At 38.2% G+C, this 20,857-nt stretch overlaps 2 protein-coding genes across 2 annotated transcripts in view; both read left to right on the top strand.

The window, feature by feature from the left end:
- The window catches only part of LOC103524929, a 102,657-nt gene that overhangs the window by 76,019 nt on the left and 5,781 nt on the right, over window positions 1–20,857 (top strand). The window contains exons 3-10 of the mRNA XM_026820191.1: window positions 6,497–6,590; window positions 7,366–7,446; window positions 8,159–8,220; window positions 8,584–8,796; window positions 10,263–10,328; window positions 11,457–11,643; window positions 13,839–13,913; window positions 14,145–14,247. Of these exons, the coding sequence (XP_026675992.1) occupies window positions 6,497–6,590; window positions 7,366–7,446; window positions 8,159–8,220; window positions 8,584–8,796; window positions 10,263–10,328; window positions 11,457–11,643; window positions 13,839–13,913; window positions 14,145–14,247 (881 nt within the window). The remainder of the gene's footprint in view (window positions 1–6,496; window positions 6,591–7,365; window positions 7,447–8,158; window positions 8,221–8,583; window positions 8,797–10,262; window positions 10,329–11,456; window positions 11,644–13,838; window positions 13,914–14,144; window positions 14,248–20,857) is intronic.
- Window positions 17,134–20,442, top strand: LOC113465570. Its single transcript, XM_026820198.1, has 3 exons — window positions 17,134–17,231; window positions 17,620–17,777; window positions 20,308–20,442. Exons 1-3 carry the CDS (start codon window positions 17,154–17,156, stop codon window positions 20,420–20,422), a joined length of 351 nt encoding a protein of 116 aa, XP_026675999.1. The 5' UTR covers window positions 17,134–17,153; the 3' UTR covers window positions 20,423–20,442.

The following is a 20,857-nucleotide window of genomic DNA, read 5'->3' as shown; positions in this document are numbered from 1 at the left end:
AATTCACTGGAAGATAAGTCGTAGAATGATGTGACTTGGCCGCTTCCTACCTGTCCTTTCCTATTCCTACGAGATTATCGAACAGTTGCTCAATAAGTCCATTATGGTTGGCCTAGAAAAAGACAGGTCTATCAATTTTCAATACGGTTTTGCATTGTATTGTCTTCTTTATCGATCTTCAGATGGGCTGTCATGTCATACCTGTTTTATGACTTTAGAGCTCTTACTAGGGTTTGAATTTGTCGTCTTTTAACAGATTCCTGGAGATATATTCCCTAAAGGAAAGTTTTGATATTTAATGGCTAACAGTGAAATAAGAAAGGGTTTTTATCATTGTCGATCGACAGTCCAAAAGATTCCTCAAGGGGAGAAATTAAATTTGAATCAGTAAGACCTATTCTTCCCCATTTTCCTAAGCTGTTCACTAATTCGATATACTTATCTTCTTTATCGATCTTCAGATGGGCTGTCATGTCATACCTGTTTTATGACTTTAGAGCTCTTACTAGGGTTTGAATTTGTCGTCTTTTACCAGATTCCTGGAGATATATTCCCTAAAGGAAAGTTTTGATATTTATTGGCTAACAGTGAAATAAGAAAGGGTTTTTATCATTGTCGATCGACAATCCAAAAGATTCCTCAAGAGGAGAAATTGAATTTGAATCAGTAAGACCTATTCTTCCCCATTTTCCTAAGCTGTTCACTAATTCGATATATGTGAAAATGGCAATCCCATCTCTAAGAAAACCTTGAACATATTTCAAAAATAGCAGGGGATTATCTGTGTTTGCAATATTAATAGATCATTATTTTTTGCTAAAATTGTAATCAGTAATCACGGATTAATCACTATAGTCAGTACTTATGTATGATATCTATAATGTGTAGGTCTTCAATTTTTGTCAATGATTAGCATCGTTCCTTTAACATTAGGTATGCTCTATACTTATCTGAAAATGGCAATCCCATCTCTAAGAAAACCTTGAACATATTTCAAAAATAGCAGCAGATTATCTGTGTTTGCAATATTAATAGATCATTATTTTTTTGCTAAAATGGTAATCAGTAATCACGGATTAATCACTATAATCAGTATGTATGATACATCTACAATGTGTAGGTCTTCAATTTTTGTCAATGATTAGCATCGTTCCTTTAAAATTAGGTATGCTCGGTTCTCAGTCTCATATTTAACAGAATATGTAGTATACCGTGAACAGTATCAGTAAGGTATGCTCGGTTCTCAGTCTCATATTTAACAGAATATGTAGTATACCGTGAACAGTATCAGTATCGCATACATCCTTGTATCTTACAATTAGAATACGAGTAGATGATTGAACCAATTTTCTTCTAAATGGAAATCATTTACGAGTATATCGCATACATCCTTGTATCTTACTATTAGAATACGAGTAGATGATTGAACCAATTTTCTTCTAAATGGAAATCATTAGTATATCGCATACATCCTTGTATCTTACTATTAGAATACGAGTAGATGATTGAACCAATTTTCTTCTAAATGGAAATCATTTAGGTACCTATATCAGAAGAATCAAGGTTTCCTCGGAGTAGAGGTTCTGGAATTTTAAATGTCTTCTTCATTCCACATTAATATCATCGAGACGATTGAAAACTAAATAGAATCATTACGGGACATGAACATCACAATCATGATCTGGCTCTTGCCAATCAAACGGAGATAATAGAAGATAAAAGGTCGAAACGATTACGATACCATAACAGGGGTAATACCTGTAAGGTAAAAGATGTAAGGGTGATTTGTGAAGACTAAAGCCGATGGCTTCCAAACTTTGGTTTCTGAGATTATTGTCCTTGATCACGGGCAGATATTAGCTCACCGTTTTGTCACTATTAGAGAGATGCGTTTAACTTATTGATCTAAGTAGGTATTTGAGGGATGAGGTAATTGTTCAAACGATTACCAATGATCCAAATGTCAAATACTTGTCTTAGGTCCATTGTCCATCTTGAAAAGTGCTCCATGATGGGAAAAGATACCATAACAGGGGTAATACCTATAAGGTAAAAGATGTAGGTAGGGTGATTTGTGGAGAAGACTAAAGCCGATGGCTTCCAAACTTTGATCTTGAAAAGTGCTCCATGATGGGAAAAGATACCATAACAGGGGTAATACCTATAAGGTAAAAGATGTAGGTAGGGTGATTTGTGGAGGAGACTAAAGCCGATGGCTTCCAAACTTTGGTTTCTGAGATTATTGCCCTTGATCACGGGCAGATATTAGCTCACCGTTTTGTCACTAGAGAGATGCGTTTAACTTATTGATCTAAGTATTTGAGGGAGGTAATTGTTCAAAGGTTGGAAACACTTTTGTCTTAAGTTACTAGGTAGGTATTTATGTAGGTACATTACATCAATCATGTTTTATAGCATTAAACATGTTTTATACTTGGGATTCTTACAAAGGCATTTGCGTGCTTGTTGGGAATTTTTGCCCAATTTGGAAACAGCTTCTATGTAAAGTTTAGAGGCAGCTGCGGCTCCTGAAAATCAGAAAAAAGGAAATTAGTCACACTAAACGAAATGAATTTTAGAGGAATTTCTTCATTATTATCAACACGTCGGTGGAATAGGTCCAAAACTCTGAATCAGTTTACTGGATGTTTCTCTCAATAACTGTAATTACCACACGCGCATATCCCACAACTGCCGGCCCGGACATTTAGGGGCCCCGCAGGGGCACATTCGGTGGCATAAACGATTGTAAGTAAAGGAATATAGGAACGGTAACTTACCATGTAAAGCTTTGAGAGGCAGATATTAGCTCACCGTTTTGTCACTAGAGAGATGCGTTTAACTTATTGATCTAAGTATTTGAGGGAGGTAATTGTTCAAAGGTTAGAAACACTTTTGTCTTAAGTTACTAGGTAGGTAGGTATTTATGTAGGTACATTACATCAATCATGTTTTATAGCATTAAAAATGTTTTATACTTGGGATTCTTACAAAGGCATTTGCTATTTAATTACCTTTAGGTATTTGTCTATTTTTTATGGACGAAAAAAAATGATCTTGGTTTGGGAAGACTGAAGTCATCTTCTATTATTTTGTAATTATTTTGCTTCATTAGATCATGTTTTCCATAAATTCTCTGAAGTTTATATTGCACAAATTTTCCCAAGTCGCAACCTTCAATATCATCATTATTGATATTTGAAATAGGTATTAGGTACAAGATCTATTATTTTGTAATTATTTTGCTTCATTAGATCATGTTTTCCATAAATTCTCTGAAGTTTATATTGCACAAATTTTCCCAAGTCGCGACCTTCAATATCATCATTATTGATATTTGAAATAGGTATTAAGTACAAGGTACCTTCATTTGACCAAGGTATCTCCGTAAACACTTCTAAACGTTGAAATGTTCTGAATGATAGGTTAAAGCCACAGCGTAAACGTTCTTTGATAAGTTTCAATAAATAGGTAGGTAATTGGGCTTGTATACCTCTGCCTATTTACAGATTATTAAAGCTCAAAACTTCATAGTGTCCTCTTACATACATCTCGAAAGAATCTAGTTTGGGAAAAACTTGTTGTGGAGGGGATGGGTCCCTCTTCTACACCATTTTAAGGACTGGAATACTGGAAATACAGAACATTTCACCATCCAAATTCTCAGGTCCAGATTGGCCACCCGACCATCTTCAAAATTGTAGTGTAAGACTTTCAACTCACACATTCTAGGGTCTTCAATCTTTGATTGCCTTTTAGTTGATATTTCACCATTATTTTATTTCCATAAATCCGCCCTGTACAAGCACAATCCGAGCATTCCAGATTCCACGCGATTTTCCGAGAACTTTGTAAACAATCCTGATGAAGTAGCTGCTTATTTACAGAGTATTAAAGCTCAAAACTTCATAGGGTCCTCTTACATACATCTTGAAAGAATCTAGTTTGGCCAAAACTTGTTGTGGAGGGGGTGGGTCCCTCTTCTACACCATTATAAGGAATGGAATACTGGAAATACAGAACATTTCACCATCCAAATTCTCAGGTCCAGATTGGTCACCCGACCATCTACAAAATTGTAGTATAGGACTTTCAACTCACACATTCTAGGGTCTTCAATCTTTGATTGCCTTTTAGTTGATATCTCACCATTATTTTATTTCCATAAATCCGCCCTGCACAAGCACAATCCGAGCATTCCAGATTCCACGCGATTTTCCGAGAACTTTGTAAACAATCCTGATGAAGTACCTAATACTTGTTTACAAATGTGCAAATTCATGTTGACGAAAGCCTGAGGAACTATTCAGATAATGGTGACATTGCAGAATCCTGCACCAAGTGTCGTAAATATTGTCTTCGAAGAAACCAGAATCCTTCGAACAATTAACCATTATTAAAATGTAAATTATTCGCGTCTCTTCTGCCTCTAGCTTAGGTCTAGGCTGAGCAGTAACCTTTATATATCGACAGGGTTAAACATAAACAGCAAATTGCTGAGGCGAACGTTTTACGAAAAGTATATTTGCTGAAGCTACCCATCACATTGAAGATAACCTATAACTTTCATATTTGATTAACCAGATTGCAAGTTCATGTTAACGAAAGCCTGAGGAACTATTCAGATAATGGTGACATTGCAGAATCCTGCACCAAGTGTCGTAAATATTGTCTTCAAAGAAACCAGAATCCTTCGAACAATTAACCATTATTAAAATGTAAATTACACGCGTCTCTTCTGCCTCTAGCTTAGGTCTAGGCTGAGCAGTAACCTTTATATCGACAGGGTTTAACAGCAAATTGTACCTACAGGCTAACGTTTTACGAAAATTATATTTGCTGAAGCTACCCATCACATTGAAGATAACCTATAACTTTCATATTTGATTAACCAGATTCAATTTCACATGTTCTGCAACATCAAAGTGCCAAAAAAGTACAAATTCTACCTAGTCATAGATTTTTGACTTTCACTAATGTTTACAAAGACTTATCTTTCAGTACAGCACTTTTGCTTCAGAATAAAACACTGACATTCAAGTGATTGAATATGGAAGTTCATACCGTTAATGGCTAATAGATCAGACAAAACCCCATTAGTCTACTGTACTTAAATTAATAAGGAACAAATTCTACCTAGTCATAGATTTTTGACTTTCACTAATGTTTACAAAGACTTATCTTTCAGTACAGCACTTTTGCTTCAGAATAATGTTATCCACATAATGCACTTTTGGAGAAAATATTTACAGTGCACCAGATTGGCACGTCTCGTAATTGTACAATCTAGCTCCACGGGTATGTTATCCACATAATGCACTTTTGGAGAAAATATTTACAGTGCACCAGATTGGCACGTCTCGTAATTGTACAATCTAGCTCCACGGGATAATAAGGAAGTTATGTTATCCACATAATGCACTTTTGGAGAAAATATTTACAGTGCACCAGATTGGCACGTCTCGTAATTGTACAATTTAGCTCCACGGGATCACAGTAGGTAATATTATATGGTTAACACAATCAGAGAGTTTAACATGAATGTATTTTCCTCTCGGGAAACTTTCAGAAACGAAACCGATTCCGATGGTGCACCATCTTGAATTGCCTTTAGGCCAGTACAGGCCAAAAGAGGAGAAACGAGCATGAGATTCATAGAAGACTAGCTAGCATATCAATATCATTAAGACAATAGCACGTCTCATGCATAAATTTGACTTCAACTTGACAATCAAAAGAACTTGGAGTTATAATAATATCTCGACAATGATTTACATTTAATTGTTCTTATCTCACTATCTAACCTCAAGTGGACTAAGGGACATAAATTGGAACTCGGAGGCAACATGCTGCCTACCGTGTCAGAATCGTAGCATAAAGCATCTACTATACCACCTACAACTATACAACATACACCTATTGAAATACACTCAAGCTTTTTCAACCATCCTTCTGCAGTATTACCTGTACATTTTGGTTTCTGGAGCTGTTTTTCTGCTTTATCCTCATTTAAATTTTTAGATATAAAGAGATTTCAAATACAAATTGGAACTCGGAGGCAACATGCTGCCTATCGTGTCAGAATCGTAGCATAAGGCATCTACTATACCACCTACAACTATACAACATACACCTATTGAAATACATTGAAATACACATATCAAGCTTTTTCAACCATCCTTCTGCAGTATTACCTGTACATTTGGGACATAAATTGGAACTCGGAGGCAACATGCTGCCTATCGTGTCAGAATCGTAGCATAAGGCATCTACTATACCACCTACAACTATATAACATACACCTATTGAAATACACATATCAAGCTTTTTCAACCATCCTTCTGCAGTATTACTTGTACATTTGGTTTCTGGAGCTGTTTTTCTGCTTTATCCTCATTTAAATTTTTAGATATAAAGAGATTTCAAATACCGCCCACATAATCATCTCTTTGGATCTACAAATTTCAACAGCAAATTTCATTTCGTGTGTTTGCAGAATATCAGCGACAAGTTCAATCCTGGAGCTCGTCAGATGATCAGTGCTGGGAAAGCTTACCTCAAAGCTTTACATGGTAAGTTATCGTTCCTATGTATATTCCTTTACTTACAATCGTCCTATGCTACTTATTGCCACCGAATGTGCCCCTGCGGGGCCCCTAAATGTCCGGGCCAGCAGTTGTGGGATATGCGCGTGTGGTAATTACAGTAGTTATTGAGAGAAACATCCAGTAAACTGATTCAGAGTTTTGAACCTATTCCACCGATGTGTTGATAATAATAAAGAAATTCCTCTAATATTCATTTCGTTCAGTGTATCTAATTTCCGTACATGTCATCTGGAGACAATCAGCTTAACTTCATGGAGGGAGATATGATTGCTCTTACAGGTAAGTTTCACAATCACATAGGTAATAAATAAAATCTTGAATTATTGTAAAATTGTGTAAAATGCTGATGCAAAATGGTGATTTTAAAATATAGAAAATGAGATATTGCTCTCGCCATAACCGGAACACATACCATTATAGGAAGGATAGAATCGAGATATATTCGTCGATATATCAACATTCGCCGTCTACGCGTCTACTGCGATTCAATGCAAGTTATGTGTAGAAAATTGGGCAAAAATTCCCAACAAGCACTATGGGGATCTTCAGCAGATGTCGGTAAGGCCTGCCAAAGGCAAATAATGTCATGGTCGTGAAAATCTTTTCCCATAGAACCCGATAGTTAGTACTAACCCACTTTGTTGAGTGTTAGGAAATTGGGCAAAAATTCCCAACAAGCACTATGGGGATCTTCAGCAGATGTCGGTAAGGCCTGCCAAAGGCAAATAATGTCATGGTCGTAAAAATCTTTTCCCAGCCTCTAAACTTTACATAGAAGCTGTTTCCAAATTGGGCAAAAATTCCCAACAAGCACTATGGGGATCTTCAGCAGATGTCGGTAAGGATTGCCAAAGGCAAATACTTTCATGGTTGTAAAAATCTTTTCCCCTAGACCCCGATAATTAGTACTAACCCACTTTGTTGAGTTAGAAAACATTGCTCAGGTTCAGGTAGTTATTTTTCGCTACCTATAAGTACATACCTAAGTATGATTTTTGTAATTGCCAAAACATGATTATTGCAAAATACGGCATAATATCATGGTATGATTCATACAACATTCCTGATAGCACAGCAAGCCCTTGATAAATACCTAGGTGATAAGGTGATTAGACCAGCTAAAAACAGAACTTTATATGTTTGATATACAGTAATCCAATCCAATGAGGAGTTAAAACATGATCATTGCAAAATACGGCATAATATCATGGTATGATTCATACAACATTCGTGATAGCACAGCAAGCCCTTGATAAATACCTAGCTGATAAGGTGATTAGACCAGTTAAAAACAGAACTTTATGTTTGATATACATTATACAGTAGTCCAATCCAATGAGGAGTTGAACATATAGGTATAGGGTAACGGGTTAACCCCAAAAATAAGCCCAGTCAAAGGTCAAACACCTTATCTCGGTCTAAATTTAGTCGTGAGGTCAAAAGTACTCAAGTAACAAACTACAGAGTAGGTTAGGTTGTAATGACTACTGAATAGTAGACACCTATGTTGGTATGGGCCTATTACTATTTTAAAATGTTCTTCCTTACAGGTACCTCACTCCTTCAAATTGTAGAAGTTTGGAACGAAGTCCAGTCTCAACAAATGAACATTGTAAGTTTGATTAGCTAGGCATCTACTCAATTCAGCTTTTCCAGGAAATAGTATGATTACTCTGTAGTCTCTACCCTAAAGGTACGCGCTGTATAATGTCTGCCAGGTACTCCAGGTACAACACTTAAGAACTCTCAGCGTATCACGTTGACTGCTGTGTAAAAACACGTCGCATCGTTAGGAACCCGTAACTTTAGACTACAATTCTTATTCAATTGAACCCACACTTGGAACTAAAGGTGTGTCCACACATAGTCGAGGGCCGCTGATCGATCATCGGTCGATGTGAATCAACATCGATTGACGGCCGGTCGACTATGTTTGGACACACCTCTAAAGATCATCATTTTCCCTCCTCTCTAGTTGAAAGCATTCTACGTGGACATGATCGTGCCCCTGGAGACAAACCTGGAGAAGGACACCAAAGTGGTGCAAGCCGAGCAGAAGCGGTTCTTACAGCAGCACAAGATCCTCTCCGAATCTTACAGTAAGGCGGCATCCAACATGAAGAAACAGAGAAAGAAACACAAGAGCAACTCCAAAGCCAGCAACACAGTCAGCAACAAGGAGATCAAAGTAAGTTTCTGCTTCACAGGGTGGTTGAGGTGCCTATCCATAAGCTCGGATGTTGGCTAGTTTGTTGGTTTCTTCCTAAGGCCAGCCACTCACTATCAGGTAGACCTGACAAGCACGACTGAAAAGGCCCGTCTGTCAGGTCTTCCTGATACCTGATGAGCGCACACACTATCAGGAAATCCTGATCAGGTGTACCTGTCGTCAGGTCTACCTGATAGTGAGTGGCTGACCTAGAACAGCTAGGTTATTTAGCTAAACCAAGTTCTTAGCTTCAGCTCAGGATTGGAAATTTCATGTTACCTGATAGTGAGTGGCTGACCTAGAACAGCTAGGTTATTTAGCTAAACCAAGTTCTTAGCTTCAGCTCAGGATTGGAAATTTCATGCTTCAAGCTCCGGTTGGGGTTTGAACACTTCCACTCACAAGGGGAGTGTTTCACCATTGGGCTACCCAAGTGTAGTCATCCACATATTTGCGTTGAATTCAATTTCATGCTTCAAGCTCCGGTTGGGGTTTGAACACTTCCACACACAAGGGGAGTGTTTTACCATTGGGCTACCCAAGTGTAGTCATCCACATATTTGCGTTGAATTTAACCTTGTTTACTTATTTTGTTACTTTTCAATGCAGTTCTTGTTAATCCCAACCTGACATGGTAGATCAAGCGGTGTATTACAAAGTAGTTGAGTATTATAATAATGCACCTACTAGTCCATACAAATAATAAACATTAGCAATTAATCCCAACCTGACATGGTAGATCAAGCGGTGTATTACAAAGTAGTTGAGTATTATAATAATGCACCTACTAGTCCATACAAATAAGAAACATTAGCAAAGTATTTGGTGCAAGGTGAACCTTTACATTACAAACTTCTGCCATGTATGGACTGAGTACAGACATTAGCAAAGTATTTGGTGCAAGGTGAACCTTTACATTACAAACTTCTGCCATGTATGGACTGAGGACAGATATAGCTAGCATCAACATTAGCAAAGTATTTGGTGCAAGGTGAACCTTTACATTACAAACTTCTGCCATGTATGGACTGAGGACAGATATAGCTAGCATCACGTGGTCATTATGTACATAGTTGGGTATTTCAGTATTTGGTTGATTAAATTAGGCTCAGAACACATTAGAGACTCTGTGCAATAAGTTCATTAATTAGGAATACCTTCAGGCTATTACTACGATTTTGACATCTCTTGCTAGGCTCAGAACACATTAGAGACTCTGTGCAACAAGTTCATTAATTAGGAATACCTTCAGGCTATTACTACGATTTTGACATCTCTTGCTGGTCCATACGAATAAATATCTCTTATGAATCGCAATTAGGAATGAAATGAACACAATTTGTTTTGATCTTACCGATTTCAAGATTGATGTAGATTGAGGCATGATAGGGAGAACAATATTTTCAATACATGTTTGGTATAATTTAATTTTTTCTTTCTTTCAGACAATGCAGATTCTAGAAGAAGAAAAGTCAAAGCTGGATGCGTTCTGTGAACAAGGATTGAAAAATGTAAGAACTCTAACGAACAGTTTCGATCGAAAAATGTACATTGATTTCTCACGTAGGCAACTTACTTCTCTAGATTATGATTGGGCTAAAGGTCATTCATGATTATTGATGACTAATATTGTAAACAAACCGTACATCAAACCGTAAAGGTAGTAAGTTTTGCAAAACAAAAGCAAGTTCATGACTAATATTGTAAACAAACCGTACATCAAACCGTAAAGGTAGTAAATTTTGCAAAACAAAAGCAAGTTCGGAAACTATAAATCAAATCATAATCTTTTTATTGAAAATATGTAGGTACCCATGTTGTCTGCCTTTTGTTTGATAAATAAAGAGTAATTAATTGGAGATAAATCAATTCATAATCTTTTTATTGAAAACATGTAGGTACCCATGTTGTCTGCCTTTTGTTTGATAAATAAAGAGTAATTAATTGGACAAGCAAGTTCGGAAACTATAAATCAATTCATAATCTTTTTATTGAAAACATGTAGGTACCCATGTTGTCTGCCTTTTGTTTGATAAATGAAGAGTAATTAGTTGGGATAAATCAATTCATAATCTTTTTATTGAAAACATGTAGGTACCCATGTTGTCTGCCTTTTGTTTGATAAATAAAGAGTAATTAATTGGGCCTGGAATCAAATATTCACCAGAATGGGCTAGAAAAACACGGGTAAATGCTCAGTATTGTCTAAGTTGAACCCGCGCACTTCCACTCACAAGGGGGATGTTTCACCACTTCCTACTTGTTGAACTATGTAGGCGCCATAAGAGACTGTTAATGGCGGGATTACTTAGGAGGAGTATACCTATCTACCTACATAGGTACTGACCAGACATCCTGACAACCTATTGTCTGCAAGTTTGGTCCATCATGGGATTAATGTTTATCTATGGTTGAACTATGTAGGCGCCATAAGAGACTGTTAATGGCGGGATTACTTAGGAGGAGTATACCTATCTACCTACATAGGTACTGACCAGGCATCCTGACAACCTATTGTCTGCAAGTTTGGTCCATCATGGGATTAATGTTTATCTATCTAATAACTATTTTGGACAGCCACTATTGTCCTTGAGCTTTGGAAGAGTGTGAATAATAATTCATGTTTCGTCTTCCCTCAGGCTATGACACAGGAACGGCGTAGATACGGGTTCGTTCTAGAACGGCTCTCTAGTCTGGCTAAACACTACCTGGCGTACCACTCGGCTGGCAACACCCTGTATGAAAAGAACATAGATGAATGGATTGAGGTGACCAAGACCAGGGAAATGCTACCGGACAGTGTGGAGAGGAACGGCGTAGATACGGGTTCGTTCTGGAACGGCTCTCTAGTCTGGCTAAACACTACCTGGCGTACCACTCGGCTGGCAACACCCTATATGAGAAGAACATAGATGAATGGATTGAGGTGACCAAGACCAGGGAAATGCTACCGGACAGTGTGGAAGTGTCGTTTCCAATCAGTAAAACACCAGGTATTAAGTTCTAATACCTAAGATTCCTAAGAACCTAGAGTAGGTAGGGAGTAGGTATCAGTATCAAGTCTTGGTGAACCCAGCATTAGTCCCGAAGCTATACCGTGTGGCAAAGGGAATAGTTGAAGACAACAAAAGTCGTGATCCATCTTCAGTTGTTCAAATTTTGAAGTTCGTTGTGCTAACCATATGGGTACCAAGGTATCCAGAGTTTAAATTTTACTTATTCTGCGTCTTTTGAAAGCGTTGGTTTGTCCTGATTTCGGTATGAGATGGCTGTTCAAGTGTCCAGCTTAGACGAACAATTACATATGTACTCAACAAGGTGCAAGGTTCAAACCTTGATGGTTTTGAAATGCAAGGGATATTAGATGGTACAGTGGGTACACTTATTCCATGTGAGCGTTAGGTCAATCGATTCACGCCTGGGGTGAATTTTATCCTGAACGGATAGTGTTCGTTCTCGAAACGGCTGGCAAGGTGCAAGGTTCAAACCTTGATGGTTTTGAAATGCAAGGGATATTAGATGGTACAGTGGGTACACTTATTCCATGTGAGCGTTAGGCCAATCGATTCACGCCTGGGGTGAATTTTATTCTGAACGGATAATGTTCGTTCTCGGAACGGCTGGCTTTCTCCTATCCTGTCTTAATTTAATTAACTGAACTGTGATTATGTCTGCTAATGCAGGGATACTTGCCTATCTGTAACTAGATAGAAGATATTGTGCTCATAGCTATTGAAAATAATTATTAATCGATTGCAAGTCAATAGTTGCGAATAGGGATTATTTTAACACAGGTAATTTAAGCACCAAAGTATACTCGTAAAATTAAGTTCAGTAAAACACCAGGTATTAAGTTCTAATACCTAAGATTCCTAAGAACCTAGAGTAGGTAGGGAGTAGGTATCAAGTCTTGGTGAACGCAGCATTAGTCCCGAAGCTATACCGTGTGGCAAAGGGAATAGTTGAAGACAACAAAAGTCGTGATCCATCTTCAGTTGTTCAAATTTTGAAGTTCGTTGTCCTAACCATATGGGTACGAACTGTACGAAGGTATCCAGAGTTTAAATTTAGGGATGAGAAATAGAGAGTGTCTATTAATATTGAGGAAAGAAATAGAGAACATGCCTGGAAAGACAAACAAATTAAGTGCCTAGTGGAGGTGCTTGTTGATAGTGGTTAACTTTACCTGTTCTTGTATTGTTTGGTGCTCAGATAGATTTAAGTGCTTTTTACATTATATTGTACAAATTCCGTGAATAACCATTCATTTCCATAGATCCATTCTAAGAAAACTGTAAACTAACAGCTCCATTAGATACCTATACACATTGCAGATCGTATCTTACAATTTAAAAGTCTTGTGCCGACCACTAATACTCAGACTGTCTGTCAGATGGTCTGAGTATTAAGTGCCTAGTGGTTAACTTTACCTGTTCTTGTATTGTTTGGTGCTCAGATAGATTTAAGTGCTTTTTACATTATTGTACAAATTCCGTGAATAACCATTCATTTCTAATTATGTACAAATAAATACTTTGGTTTATCATTTGTCATTTCCATAGATCCATTCTAAGAAAACTGTAAACTGACAGCTCCATTAGATACCTATACACATTGCAGATCCTATCTTACAATTTAAAAGTCTTGTGCCGACCACTAATACTCAGACTGTCTGTCAGATGGTCTGAGCATAGATCCATTCTAAGAAAACTGTAAACTGACAGCTCCATTAGATACCTATACACATTGCAGATCCTATCTTACAATTTAAAAGTCTTATGCCGACCACTAATACTCAGACTGCCTGTCAGATGGTCTGAGCATGAGTGACCGGCATAATACCTTTTCAAAACACTCCGCAATCTCTTTACCAAAATGGACTTTAAGCTTGGTTATAAGAGATTTCAAACTTTTCTGCCTTTATTATCTATGTACAGACACCTATCTAGGTAATTACTAATTACCTACAGTTATTTACATTGAATAGTTTCTTAGTTAATTTCTATTGTACATAAATTACCCATACTTTAGAGCGTACATGTCATCTGGAGACAATCAGCTTAACTTCATGGAGGGAGATATGATTGCTCTTACAGGTAAGTTTCACAATCACATAGGTAAGTAGTAAATAAAATCTTGAATAATTGTAAAATTGTGTAAAATGCTGATGCAAAATGGTGATTTGAAAATATAGAAAATGAGATATTCCTCTCGCCATAACCGGAACACATACCATAATATATAGGAAAGATAGAATCAAGATATATTCGTCTATATATCAACATTCGCCGTCTACGCGTCTACTGCGACTGTTTGTTGCATTCCAGGTGATAGAAATAAAGGCTGGCAATACGGAGAAAACCTGAGAACCCAACAGAGTGGCTGGTTCCCATGTGCTTATGCTGAGCCTATGCTGGAAGAACAACACGTGTAAGTACCTATAGTATCAACACTTGGATGAATTTTCCGCGGTGAGAAAAGAATGTGTTTGATTTAATCGTGTGACGTGACGTTGGGTTGTAAGAATAAACATCCAATGAAAGCACGTACTTGGATGGATTTCTATCGGAAGTTAGGTGGATAGATCAAAATATGTCACTAAAGGTGTGTCTACACATGGTCGACCGGCCGTCGCGTCGATCGATGTCGCCTGAACCGTCCACTCTGCCTCGATAACATAGATCCGCCTCGCCTATCGGCGACCGATCTTCTATGTTGGACACACCTTAAAAATCTCGCGCTTACAAGACAGATGCGCTACCTTCCAACCTGATTAGTATCAACACTTGGATGAATTTTCCGCGGTGAGAAAAGAATGTGTTTGATTTAATCGTGTGACGTGACGTTGGGTTGTAAGAATAAGCATCCAATGAAAGCACGTACTTGGATGGATTTCTATCGGAAGTTATAAGTGGATAGATCAAAATATGTCACTAAAGGTGTGTTTACACATGGTCGACCGGCCGTCGCGTCGATCGATGTCGCATGAACCGTCCACTCTGCCTCGATAACATAGATCCACCTCGCCGATCAGCGACCGGTCTTCTATGTTTGGACACACCTTAAAAATCTCGCGCTTACAAGACAGATGCGCTACCTTCCAACCTGACAAGGTTGGCACTTAAGCTGCGTCCACACCTAGTTATCACGGTCGAGCGACGTCGACTGAAACCGTACACTGCCTCATTTCCTCTCGGGAAACTTTCAGAAACGAAACCGATTCCGATGGTGCACCATCTTGAATTGCCTTTAGGCCAGTACAGGCCAAAAGAGGGGAAACGAGCATGAGATTCATAGAAGACTAAAAGAGGGATGATTCCGAAAGAAAAATACCACTGATCTAGAATTTATTCTAGATAGCAATGTGAAACACAAAGATCTAGCTCGCGAAGACACCACATTGCTGCCCCAGCTTTTTATAGTTTTGGTGGTATACTTATTCTGCGTCTTTTGAAAGCGTTGGTTTGTCCTGATTTCGGTGTGAGATGGCTGTTCAAGTGTTCGGCTTAGACGAACAATAACTTTTGGACCAATGAAGATAGTTCCGTTTTAACTCGGAGCACGACGCAATGATTTTCCATTTGATTTGTACATTTGCCCTACGATAACTCTTGATTATCATGTAGTCTGCCCACGAAAATGAGGTGCAAGACATTCTCACAACAATGTTTGCTTTTGAATTCATCAATGAAATGGAATATTGAAAATATTGACGATGTATGAAATGGACTGCGAGCGCGGGCACATAACTACGCCAAGCTACGCCATGGTGAGTTTAGAACGGGGCATATTACTCATCCCCAGTGGAAAATCGCACATTGGTTTCTCTTGGAAAATTGTACTCTAAAGTGAGGTCCTCAACGGTTTCTTATATTGGAAGCGATTTATGCAATATGGTTACGGTTATGGTTATGTTCACGGTTTATTTTATTTCCTGTGCTTGAAAATGGTGTTAGGAGCTACTCATCCCCAGTGGAAAATCGCACATTGGTTTCTCTTGGAAAATTGTACTCTAAAGTGAGGTCCTCAACGGTTTCTTATATTGGAAACGATTTATGCAATATGGTTAAGGTAATTAAGGTTACAATTACGGTTATGGTTATGTTTACGGTTTATTTTATTTCCTGTGCTTGAAAATGGTGTTAGGAGTGTTTCGGATCCGCCTGAAGGAAAAGTGAGAAGGAAATTTGTTGGGAAGTTGGGCTGGGAGCCAAAAAGAGTTACTTTGATTTTGAACGACTGTTGTTTCGTTTTTTCCTACTCATGACGTGTAAGTGTACGAATTTTCACTATGTACAATTGTACAAGCTGGCGAATAACTCAACTCCCTCCGTCGAATTGATCGGCGAAGAAGCACGGTAATGCTAATAGAATTTTATGAAACGTAATGTGCCAAAAACGCGAAAAAAAAAAGCAAACGGAGCTCGTTGCCAATTCTTGAGCCTCGGTGCACATCGCATTATGATTCAACAATGTGCCAATCACGGACGTGTTGTGAATTCGCAACGATGAAAAAGAAAAATTCCGTTGGTCCTCATTTTTCCTGCTCTATGACTTTGAAACATCACCCAAGTAAGCGCAACAGATCTATTATGACACCATTTGATTTCTATTAGTTCTTTAGGTTATATGGATTGCATGTGTACCGCGTACCTACCTACCTTATGAGTGGGGTCAACCTTACCTACCGATATGTGTGGGCTGTGGAACCACATTGCCTGGTACTACCAAGACTTGATTAACTTGATATGTGTATGACGACACTCATTGAACATCTTGTTGAAATTCTGGCACCCTGACAAGATGAAATCTCAGCTATCCGCGGAAAATCAAGTGCATGTTCTCACGCAAAAGGAATTCTAGAAAACAAGGAGTTAAATCTGTGTGATCCAACCCAATCCATTCGCATGATGCAATAGAGCATGTTTGTATTTCTATTATTCCTCCTCGCTATAAATTACAAATATAGTTATAAATATACTTGCCATATAAATACTTATTTGTGTGAATATTCCCTCTATAACTTTACTGTTTGTTTTCGTGATAGCACAGCAAGCCCTTGATAAATACCTAGCTGATAAGGTGATTAGACCAGTTAAAAACAGAACTTTATGTTTGATATACAGTAATTCAATCCAATGAGGAGTTGAACATATAGGTATAGGGTAACGGGTTAACCCCGAAAATAAGCCCAGTCAAACACCTTATCTCGGTCTAAATTTAGTCGTGAGGTCAAAAGTACTCAAGTAACAAACTACAGAGTAGGTTAGGTTGTAATGACTACTGAATAGTAGACACCTACTCGTATGTTGGTATGGGCCTATTACTATTTTAAAATGTTCTTCCTTACAGGTACCTCACTCCTTCAAATTGTAGAAGTTTGGAACGAAGTCCAGTCTCAACAAATGAACATTGTAAGTTTGATTAGTAGGCATGTACTCAATTCAACTTTTCCAGGAAATAGTATATATTTTCCAGGAAATAGGATATAGTGATTACTCTGTAGTCTCTACCCTAAAGGTACGCGCTGTATAATGTCTGCCAGGTACTCCAGGTACAACACTTAATAACTCTCAGCGTATCACGTTGACTGCTGTGTAAAAACACGTCGCATCGTTAGGAACCCGTAACTTTAGACTACAATTCTTATCCAATTGAACCCACACTTGGAACTAAAGGTGTGTCCACACATAGTCGAGGGCCGCTGATCGATCATCGGTCGATGTGAATCAACATCGATTGACGGCCGGTCGACTATGTTTGGACACACCTCTAAAGATCATCATTTCCCCTCCTCTCTAGTTGAAAGCATTCTACGTGGACATGATCGTGCCCCTGGAGACAAACCTGGAGAAGGACACCAAAGTGGTGCAAGCCGAGCAGAAGCGGTTCTTACAGCAGCACAAGATCCTCTCCGAATCTTACAGTAAGGCGGCATCCAACATGAAGAAACAGAGAAAATTTATGGATTCTTGGTGAAGCTCCATTGGGGGATTGAATACGTGACTAATACCTGAGAAGTTTCTATTTTATGAATTTGAATAAATTCCCCATCTATATTTTCATGACATGCACTTGCAGGCGTGGTAAAGTGGCTTTGATTGAATCTCTTGTCTCTACCTAGGGGAGTGTTGGTATGCTTCTGGCGTCCTCATGATGTATTGTGTCAAAGAGATCGTTTATCACGCTATTTGCCTGTTATCATCCCAATGCATTTTGCATTTTTGTTCATTTTGCATCAACTTTTCATTTGCTATCCGTTTTTTCTAAGCTTGTCTTGACTAGTGTCCTCTTCTGAATACCTATTGGCATGCTTATTTTTTATAATTTTATTTCTCGTTTTATGATAGATAACCTTTTCGAGATACATATTTTTCACACTTCCTCAAGCCCCAGGATATCTCGAGCTATTCTGTAGCAGCTCATTGCTACCAACTCTTATAGAGTTATACGAGATCCTTTTGTCCCTCGTTGAAAACCAGAGCTATCGTAAATTAAACGATTTTATGACCTAAATTATCAGTGTTAGAAGTGTCGGCATTCCTTGTTTATCTACGTTGTCTAGCGTGTTGGGGTTTGAATGTTCATGTTTACACGGAATTATCTTTCGAATTGCTTGATTTTGAAAGGAATTAATTAAGATGATCTCGTTTCAGCTATTATAATGGTGAGAGCTTCCTCAGTTTGAACCTTGTCTATGTTAATGGGTTCTTTGAATGCAAGTCTGTGGAGTTGATAGATAGAGACCATGTTTTCATCTTTTTTACTGAGTGTTGTACGATATGTTGGTGTATTGGTGCATTTAGAGGGCTTTATGCTCTTATGTTTCAGCTATTATAATGGTGAGAGCTTCCTCAGTTTGAACCTTGTCTATGTTAATGGGTTCTTTGAATGCAAGTCTGTGGAGTTGATGGATAGAGACCATGTTTTCATCTTTTTTACTGAGTGTTGTACGATATGTTGGTGTATTGGTGCATTTGGAGGGTTTTATGCTCTTATCTATCATATTGTGTTTCTTTGGGTATGTTTTCCACCCAAATTGAATTTAACATGAGATTTTTTTGTTTGTTTGTGAAACTTGTGGGATTATTGTGGCTTGTGGCTTGACTATTTGACAAAGAATCCCCTATTGAAAGTCCTATCCGTGTGTGTGGTGACAGGGTTCTATCAAAAGAGCTCTTCCACCCAACCACAGATCTTTTTTTCTTCTTAAAGGCTCACAGTGAAAGAAAAGATCATTATTGGAAATGGTGGAGTGGAAGATACCATAAGAGTTTTTCTGGTTTGTTTACAAATTAAGACATGCAATTTTCACATTTCCTACATAATCACCTACATATGTCTCTTTTTCTTTTATGTACATGAGGTCACATTGCCAAAAAGTAAAAAATCTCAATTAATGTGAGGGTTGCCAATCGAAGCACAGTCATCTTTGAACATGGAGAGTTTTTCTTTTGCGGAAATATTTTCGATGTTTGGATCCTACGGTCTGTGATTTCTTGGAGACGAATCTAATTTATCGCCTCAAATTTAAAACAGATCGTAGGTTTAAATCTCCTCAACCATTTTATACTTCCTATGTAAACAAAATTAGACAAGTTCAACTAAAAATTGTTTGCATAGGTACGATAAAATTGATTTAATAATCAATTAACTGACGGATAATTACGCTCGTAAAATATGATGTAGGCTTGAATCTTGGATACATGTCGTGGTAAAAGAGTGAGGTCTCGGCTAAACCAACTAATAACACTAGGCCATTCATCGGGCAAACTTTGAATGATGTTAACCAAGTACTCCTATACATCTATATGTTACAATTTACAGTGTAGACAGGGTGTTCCTTATGAAGAGATCATAGAAAGTAAAGGGCGACCTCGTCGATCGACGGCCGGTCGACCATGTTTGGACACACCTTAAGAAAGTAAACATTGGGTGTGTCACTGTGTGTGTATAAAATGAGATGTTTTTGGTGTATAAAATGAGACATTTGGAAAAATCCTACAATAGTAAAATATGAGGTCTCGGCTAAACCAACTAATAACACTAGGCCATTCATCGGGCAAACTTTGAATGATGTTAACCAAGTACTCCTATACATCTATGTTACAATTTACAGTGTAGACAGGGTGTTCCTTATGAAGAGATCATAGAAAGTAATGGGCGACCTCGTCGATCGACGGCCGGTCAACTATGTCTGGACACACCTTAAGAAGGAAAACATTGGGTGTGTCACGGTGTGTGTATAAAATGAGATGTATTTGGTGTATAAAATGAGACATTTGGTGTATAAAATGAGACATTTGGAAAAATCCTACAATAGTAAAATATGGCAGTGAGCACTAAAAATTGCATTTGTTCATTAGGTCACAGATCACATTTGCACACACGTTGCTATTCATCGGCCGACCTATAATTACTATAATGTTAGTCACTTGGTTAAACTTGGTCACGTTGTTCAACTAAGTGCCTACTAGTTCAACAGAGAAAGAAACACAAGAGCAACTCCAAAGCCAGCAACACAGTCAGCAACAAGGAGATCAAAGTAAGTTTCTGCTTCACAGGGTGTTTGAGGTGCCTATCCATAAGCTCGGATGTTGGCTAGTTTGTTGGTTTCTTCCTAAGGCCAGCCACTCACTATCAGGTAGACCTAACAGAGAAAGAAACACAAGAGCAACTCCAAAGCCAGCAACACAGTCAGCAACAAGGAGATCAAAGTAAGTTTCTGCTTCACAGGGTGGTTGAGGTGCCTATCCATAAGCTCGGATGTTGGCTAGTTTGTTGGTTTCTTCCTAAGGTCAGCCACTCACTATCAGGTAGACAAGCACGACTGAAAAGGCCCGTCTGTCAGGTCTTCCTGATACCTGATGAGCGCACACACTATCAGGAAATCCTGATCAGGTGTACCTGTCGTCAGGTCTACCTGATAGTGAGTGGCTGACCTAGAACAGCTAGGTTATTTAGCAAAACCAAGTTCTTAGCTTCAGCTCAGGATTGGAAATTTCATGCCACTGCCTCAACAACATAGATTCACCTCTTC

The sequence above is a fragment of the Diaphorina citri genome, unplaced genomic scaffold (genome assembly GCF_000475195.1).
Source record: "Diaphorina citri unplaced genomic scaffold, Diaci psyllid genome assembly version 1.1 scaffold127, whole genome shotgun sequence".
Lineage (NCBI taxonomy): Eukaryota > Metazoa > Arthropoda > Insecta > Hemiptera > Psyllidae > Diaphorina > Diaphorina citri.
The sequence above is the reverse complement of the archived record's forward strand: the minus strand, read 5'-3'. Positions and strand labels throughout refer to the sequence as shown.

Excerpts from the sequence above, each read along its gene's own strand:
- LOC113465570 (XM_026820198.1), top strand. The coding sequence starts at position 17,154 with ATGTTCTTCCTTACAGGTACCTCACTCCTTCAAATTGTAGAAGTTTGG. Across the intron at positions 17,232-17,619 it reads AGTCTCAACAAATGAACATT|TTGAAAGCATTCTACGTGGA; the intron begins GTAAGTTTGATT and ends CCTCCTCTCTAG. Across the intron at positions 17,778-20,307 it reads AACATGAAGAAACAGAGAAA|GAAACACAAGAGCAACTCCA; the intron begins ATTTATGGATTC and ends TCAACAGAGAAA.